The sequence below is a fragment of the Nansenia antarctica genome (genome assembly GCF_963989245.1).
Source record: "Nansenia antarctica genome assembly, chromosome: 6".
In the NCBI taxonomy this organism is placed as follows: Eukaryota; Metazoa; Chordata; class Actinopteri; order Argentiniformes; family Microstomatidae; genus Nansenia; species Nansenia antarctica.
The window spans coordinates 3066042-3073541 of record NC_137676.1 but is presented as its reverse complement, the minus strand read 5'-3'; the positions used below and the strand labels follow the sequence as shown (position 1 = coordinate 3073541).

The following is a 7500-nucleotide window of genomic DNA, read 5'->3' as shown; positions in this document are numbered from 1 at the left end:
AAACTTCCAGTAGGTAATTAAATCTGCCTTGACCTACTGCAGAATGAAGAAAAGCCGCATTCTAGTGGCGTCCCAACCAGACAGACGCACGAGGCCTCTGGAACCTGTCGCCACTGTTCAATCAGGGGACTGAGGCCTAGTAAATAATGTCCGTTTTGTTGTTTAACAAACAACAGATTTGGCGAAAAGGACGGTTCCATCTCTGGATACAGCCCCCCGCTGAATGAGACAACATTATGTCCAAATAATATACAACCAGGGAGCCCATCAATTCTAACCCACCGCTACTGAACAATATTCGGTTACGTCTGACGTCACGCATGACATTTAGCAATTTCCGGGTCCAAATCTAAAATGTCCCCACACCAGAGTACCAGTATTGTACTAAAGCGGTAGAATGACAGTTCAATCGTTTTTTAGACTGGGATCTATTCATACAACAAGGGACACAGCACTTTCCCGGTTTTCCCATAATTGTCAGCGTCTTTGAGCCTCGGAAAAGCACTATATAAATATAATGAATTATTATTATTACTGCGGCATTTCGAAGAGAGCGCCTCAGCCAACGTTGGACCCGGAACACGTCACGACTTAACAACCGAATGTAATACTATTATATGAAGAAAGAAACAGGATGAACATAGCAGGAAGGCCTTGAACTCAACCGCCCCCCCCCCCCCCCCCCCCCCGTAGGTAGGACTTACCTGCAATCTCACACGCCGTATCGGGAAGAGCAGCGCTTGAATACAGTTGCAGTAACAACACTTTTTATCTATATCGTTTTATTCATTGTCTTGTTATGTTGTTAAATGATTATCTATTTATTTTCTATATATGTATCTATTCTATTCATGTATTTTTTATTTTATTTTCATCTTTCTTACTATCCTTTTTTTTGGATTTCTTTTTCTGTATTTTTCTATTGCTGTAGGTAAAGCACTTTGAATTGCCCTGTTGTATGAAATGTGCTTTACAAATAAACTCGCCTTGCCTTGCCTTGCCTGAACCCAGGCTAAACCCAGGCTAAACCCAGGCTAAACCCAGGCTAAACCCAGGCTAAACCCAGGCTAAGAACCTGCAGGTGGGAAGCTGGGGTGATGGTAGGAGACCCAATGAAAGCCAGAGTGAAAAACTGCTCAGCTATGACGGACTCTGAACATGACTGGTTCTGCAGGCCTGTCTGTGTCATGTGACATCTCTTACTGAACCTGCCTTTGTTTTTTTTAAGTGATACTTCAGTTTTTCATAGTGTACTGTATATTATATCTATTCTCCAAGGCTGTCCCTAATGGATTGCGCACGCACGCACGCACACACGCACTCATGCACGCACACACACAGACACACACACACACACACACACACACACACACACACACACACACACACACACACACACACAGACACACGCACACACACACACACACACGCACGCACACTCACACAGACACACACAAACAAACACACACACACCCACACACAGTCACACACACACACACACACACACATACAGACACACAAATTGAGTAAAAGTGTATTTTTACTGATACTTCAGTTTTTCATAGTGTACTGTATATTATATCCATTCTCCAAGGCTGTCCCTAATGGATTGTGCACACACTCTCACACACACACACACACACACACACACAAACACACACACAAGACACACACACAGACACACAGACACACACACACACACACACACACACACAAACACACGCACACACACACACACACACACACACACACACACACACACACACAGACACACACACACACACACACACATAAACACACACACACAAACTGAGTAAAAGAAACAGGATGAGATAGTGTGGAGATAGATGGTCAGATGGGGGTTGATAGATAGAAGGAGAGAAGGAGGAAGAGGAGGGGAAGAGGAGGGGAAGAGATGACAGCTGAGGAGAAAGGAGGGAAGGAGGGATGAGGGATGGTCTGCCCCCCTCCTCTCTCCTCTGGGGATAAATGGAGGTGGTGACGGAGTTCCCCCTGATGACACTGATAACCCCCTGACTGGACAGGAGTTGTTGCCAGATAGGGAGGGTTGCCAGATGGGGCGGGTTGCCAGATGGGCCGGGTTACCGCCGAATGGCTACTTTTGATCAGACTGGGCCGGAAAAAAAGCATTTGGGGCGGTTAGGCTGGATAAACAGCATTTAGGCGGTATCAAAATGTCAGTGCCTGAAAAGTTAAGAAATGCGTGTAAGTTAAAACACACTGGACCTAGTATGTATAAGCTACATACAATGTGCAGGTTTTTTATTTTACAAACATCATTGGCAACAGATATACAGTTTAGGGGGCAGAGATGGGCACCTGCCCAATAGTAATTGTAACTGACAATCTAGATTTTGGGCTGGAGGTTTTTGGTGGATTTAGCGTTTTTTAGACTGTGGTTAGGCTGGAAATTGTCATCCCATCTGGCAACCCTGGAGGAGAGACGGTGCAGGACAGGAGGACACTGGGACATCAGCGTTGTCTTCGGTGTATTTATACACACAATTGACTGGTTTCACAGACACGGCTTAAGCTTTAGACTAAATAATCACACTTTCAACTGAACAAAATCACCATTAAAGATGCTTTTTAGTCTAGGATTAGGCGGCTTAAGTCTTGTCGGTGAAACCGGCCTGATTTAATAATGTACAAGATTTAAGTTTGAGCACATAACAGATAGAGAAATACAATAGAGAGAGGGAGAGGCAGAGAGAGAGAGAGGGGGAGAGGCAGAGAGAGGGAGAGAGAGAGAGAGAGAGAGGGGGGGGGGGAGAGATAGAGAGGGAGAGAGAGGGGGAGAGAGAGGGGGAGAGAGATAGAGAGGGAGAGAGAGAGGGGAGAGAGAGAGAGAGAGAGGGGGGGGGGAAGAGAGAGAGTGGGAGAGAGGGGGGAGGGAGAGAGAGAGAGAGAGGGGGGGAGGGAGAGAGAGATGGGGGAGAGGGAGGGGGAGAGAGAGGGGGAAGAGATATATAGAGAAAGAGAGAGAAAGAGAGAGAGATAGAGGGAGAGAGAGGGGGGGGGGGAGAGAGAGAGAGAGAGAGAGAGAGAGAGAGAGAGAGAGAGAGAGAGAGAGAGAGAGAGAGAGAGAGAGAGAGAGAGAGAGAGAGGGAGAGCGATATCGACAGATAGAGGGGGGGACTGTCGTCAGGAGAACTGTTTTGTTTTTGTTCAACCGACAGAGGGCGCTCTCACCACAACAAGCTTAGCTCAACAACGTTCATTCTTCTCGTTGTCTCGGTGGGACAAAAAGCAAATCCCGTTCTGGCCACGCCCCCCCAACAAAAAGCCTCAACGTCCAAGTTGATGTCCGGTCGGGTCCTCTCTAAAGTCCTCCTCTCCAAACCCTTCATTCAGTCTCTGACACCACAACGTGTCGCGTTACGGAACCACTGCCGCAGAGTGACTTCTTCTCCTGACAACATGTCCTTCCAATACCCGCAGGCCTACCGGGACGAGTCGGTAGTAAGTAGCTTCATCACGCTAGCTCAGATTAGCTTAGCGTCATCACCCTCATCGGCTTTTGCTGGCCGGTTAGGTTAGCTTCATCATGCTAGCTCGGATTAGCTTAGCATCATCATCATAGATCATCATACTCAAGCTTAAGATAGCCCAAGGGATACTGGGTGTGTGCGCTAGGCTAGGCTACCTAGCCTATATTAGCATGTTGAATAGGCGATGTTTGAATGAAAATGAATTAAAACACATCACAACTTTAGCTTGTTAAGCTAGTGGCAGGCTATGCTAGTGCTAGCCAGGCTAGGTAGGGACTGTCAATGTGGGAGGGGCTTAGACACTTAGGGGGAGGGGCTTAGACACTTAGGGGGAGTGGCCTGTCAGATGTCAGATGAGCTGAGCTCATAGAAAGATGCTGACTGGCTCGTTTCAAAAGGCTTTGTTTTGTCTTGTCTTTTGGGGCTTTGTCTCAGTTGAGCTAAGCTTCCTCATATTCCTCATCTCTAACGATGTTCTCGTTAGGTTGATTTCTACCATGGTTGGTTGCTGTGTGTTAGGGTTGATTTTTGATTTCTACCATGGTTGCTGTGTGTTATGCTGATGGTCTACCATGGTTGTTGTGTGTTAGGTGGACGTCTACCATGGCCAGAAGATCCCAGACCCCTACAGCTGGCTGGAGGACCCCGACAGCGAGAAGACGCAGGTGAGAGAGACGCCCTGGGAGCAGAATGGCAACCTGTCATTCTGCTCCCAGATACATACTGAAGGATCAAGCCTGCTGATCAGCATCATTGCAGTGTGTGTCTGTGTCTGTGTGTGTGTGTGTGTGTGTGTGTGTGTGTGTGTTAGGGCTGCCACAAACGATTATTTTCATAGTCGACTAGTCACCGATTATTTTAACGATTAGTCGACTAATCGGATCATAAATTACAGCTTATCGCACAATTACTCAATCGCTCTTATTTAGCTATCATCTTCTAAATCAGCTTCTAAATTTAGCTTGAAGTTGTTAGTTGTTGTTGTAGGCATGTGCTAACTAAAAATAAAGACAATTAAAATGATTGTTCACTCAAAAATAGACATTTTAATGAACTTTGCAGATTTATTTCTGGCATCACTTGCATGTAATGTAAAGAGTAGTAGAGGGTGCAAACTGCTGAGTAAAATGAGGTAGGCTAGGCACTAGGCAACCAAAAGAATACAAAAACAAAAATAAATACTTGTACAGAGTACAAAAGTTTTGCTTTGCTTCACTCATCTCATAGTAGAACGCGCCTTCTTAGCACTGTAACGTTAAGACAACATTTTTAGCTATTTGATAAGTATCGCTTTGATGACAACGTAAAATAATGTAAGAAGGCTTTTAACGTAACGATATCGTTAGCCAATAACAAGCTAACTAGCTTACCGAGACGAGCCATCGTCTTCCTCGTCATCTGCCACAACGTGCTTCCTTTTTAGATGCTCGCGCATCATAGACGTGCTGCCATGATAAGCGAGTTCAGCTTTGCAAATTTTACATTTTACATTCTTTTTTTCAACGTTGTGGTTGAAATGCTCCCACACTTTAGAGGTACGAGGACAGGAAGACATTTCTCTGTTTGTTTTTCCTGGGAAGTCACGTGTGCCCCGGATGACCGACACTGCGCATGTACATCAAAGACACTGGGAGACGCTAGCCAGTGGCAGCTTCAGGGAAGAAAAACGAATGCTTATCGAATGAAATGAATGGTCTTTATTGTCATTGATATAGTACAGGTACCAAACAACGACATTTGGGAGGGGGGGCTCCCCTGGTGCTAGGCAAAAAAAAAAAAAAAAACGCTTATTTCAGCTCCCAAAAAACATGCGACTACGGCGATTACCAAATATGTCGGCGGCGATTTTGGTAGTCGACGTCGTCGTGACTAGTCGACTAATCGTGGCAGCCTTAGTGTGTGTGTGTGTGTGTGTGTGTGTGTGTGTGTGTGTGTCTCTGTCTGTCTGTGTGTGTGTAAGAGAGAGAGAGAAAGAGAGAGGGGTGGTCCACCTTTATTGCAGGTGTCCACCTTTCACAGGTGTTGGGAACACACCAACCACACCTATATAACTATAACTAACCAACCTACTGTTTTGAGAGCTAGGTTCTAGGTCCAATATGTGATGAATGGATGGATATTGATGTCAGATATTGATGACAGATTGTTCTTGAAAATAGTTATCAAAATAGTTCTTTTTTTTTATGTAGTTGCAACATTGAGAAGCTTCATTTACGTTAAAAAGCTGTATTGATTATCATGGATCACGTGTGCCAACTAGTTCTTACAATCAAAGGCAGAGAAAGAGTGTCAACTCATTTTGAGAGACAGACAGCATAGAGACCTTTAGCAGTCAGCAATTGACATTCAGGGGTAGAACACTGTCCATCTAGCGCCCCCTGCTGTACATAAGTGGTCACTAAAGTAAGTAAGTCATGTTTATTTATATAGCACATTTTACGACAAAAACAAAGTGCTTAACAGAAAACACTAGTAAAAGAGAAACGAGATAAAAATACACTAAAAACAAGGTGCGATACAAAATACAAACTGTGCAGAAATAAAAGTGCAGTGTCGGGAGGCAGGCTCACCTCAGGTCAAAGGCCAGGGAGAGAAGGTGTGTTTAGGTGTTGTGTTAAAGGTGTGCGCAATAGGTCAGCCAAGTACGCGGGCGCCTTCCCGTTAAGTGCTCTAAAAACAATCAAAGTGACGTAGCTTTTGCTTTGTTTTTCCAGGCTTTTGTCAACGCCCAGAACAAGCTGACGCTGCCATACCTGGAGCGCTGTGAGGTGAGGGACCTGTTCAAGGAGCGCATGACCGAGCTCTACGACTACCCCAAGTACAGCTGCCCCTTCAAGAGAGGCGACAGGTGAGAGAGAGGGGGAGAGACTGGATGTTTGAATGAATGTTACCCAACCCCAAACACAGCTGTCATTTCTGTCATTAAGATCTAAGCAAAACAAAACAAAAATCCCCTCTGTAACCCCCCCCCCGTGCAATACGAGAAACTACCGTGCAATAACCAAGGGAATAGGGCAATGTTCTGTAACCCTGTAATATGTTTACATTCTTGTGTTCTTGTTTTCATTTACTGTATATAAGTTACTAGTTCATTAGTTGTCTTAGTCACAGGAAGCCCTGGGTAATGTAGTTGACTCAGTCACAGGAAGCCTGGGTAATGTAGTTGACTTAGTCACAGGAACCCTGGGTAATGTAGTTGTGTTGGTCACAGGAACCCTGGGTAATGTAGTTGTGTTGGTCACAGGAACCCTGGGTAATGTAGTTGTGTTGGTCACAGGAACCCTGGGTAATGTAGTTGTGTTAGTCACAGGAACCCTGGGTAATGTAGTTGTGTTGGTCACAGGAACCCTGGGTAATGTAGTTGTGTTAGTCACAGGAAGCCCTGGGTAATGTAGTTGTGTTGGTCACAGGAACCCTGGGTAATGTAGTTGTGTTAGTCACAGGAAGCCCTGGGTAATGTAGTTGTGTTAGTCACAGGAACCCTGGGTAATGTAGTTCCATCCGCTTTTCCACGGCAGGTATTTCCACTTCTACAACACGGGCCTCCAGAACCAGAGTGTGATGTACGTGCAGGAGAGTCTGGACGCAGAACCCACAGTCTTCCTGGACCCAAACACATTCTCTGAGGACGGGACTGTCGCTTTAAGAGGTGAGGGACCCGCTGTTGAGAAAGGACATGGCCCTACGTTCAAATACAGGGTATCCGCGGTGTCTTGAAAAGTATTAAAAGTTGATAAATCAATTTTGGGAAAATCAAGACCCTTAGTAAGTATTAAAAAGTCTTATCACGTTTTTATGAGGTCTTGAATTTTGTAGATACTTTTCTGAATTAGACTCTGTCCAAAGAGTTTGAGTCCTAAAAACTATTAGTAAAAGTTCGGGAATTTATTAGATTAAAAATTTATTTATTATTAATATGAATTATTTATTAAAAAACAAAGATGAACCGGAAATCGTGTTGTATGATAGTGGTCTAGTCTATTGCAAA

At 44.9% G+C, this 7500-nt stretch overlaps 1 protein-coding gene across 2 annotated transcripts in view; it reads left to right on the top strand.

Moving 5' to 3' along the window:
• Positions 1–3365: 3365 nt before the first annotated feature.
• The window catches only part of prep (prolyl endopeptidase), a 16600-nt gene continuing 12465 nt past the window's right edge, over positions 3366–7500 (top strand). For both annotated transcript variants that reach the window (XM_080533947.1, XM_080533948.1), the window contains exons 1-4: positions 3366–3483; positions 4103–4177; positions 6227–6360; positions 7031–7161. In XM_080533947.1, the coding sequence (XP_080390073.1) occupies positions 3442–3483; positions 4103–4177; positions 6227–6360; positions 7031–7161 (382 nt within the window). In that variant the 5' untranslated portion in view covers positions 3366–3441. The remainder of the gene's footprint in view (positions 3484–4102; positions 4178–6226; positions 6361–7030; positions 7162–7500) is intronic.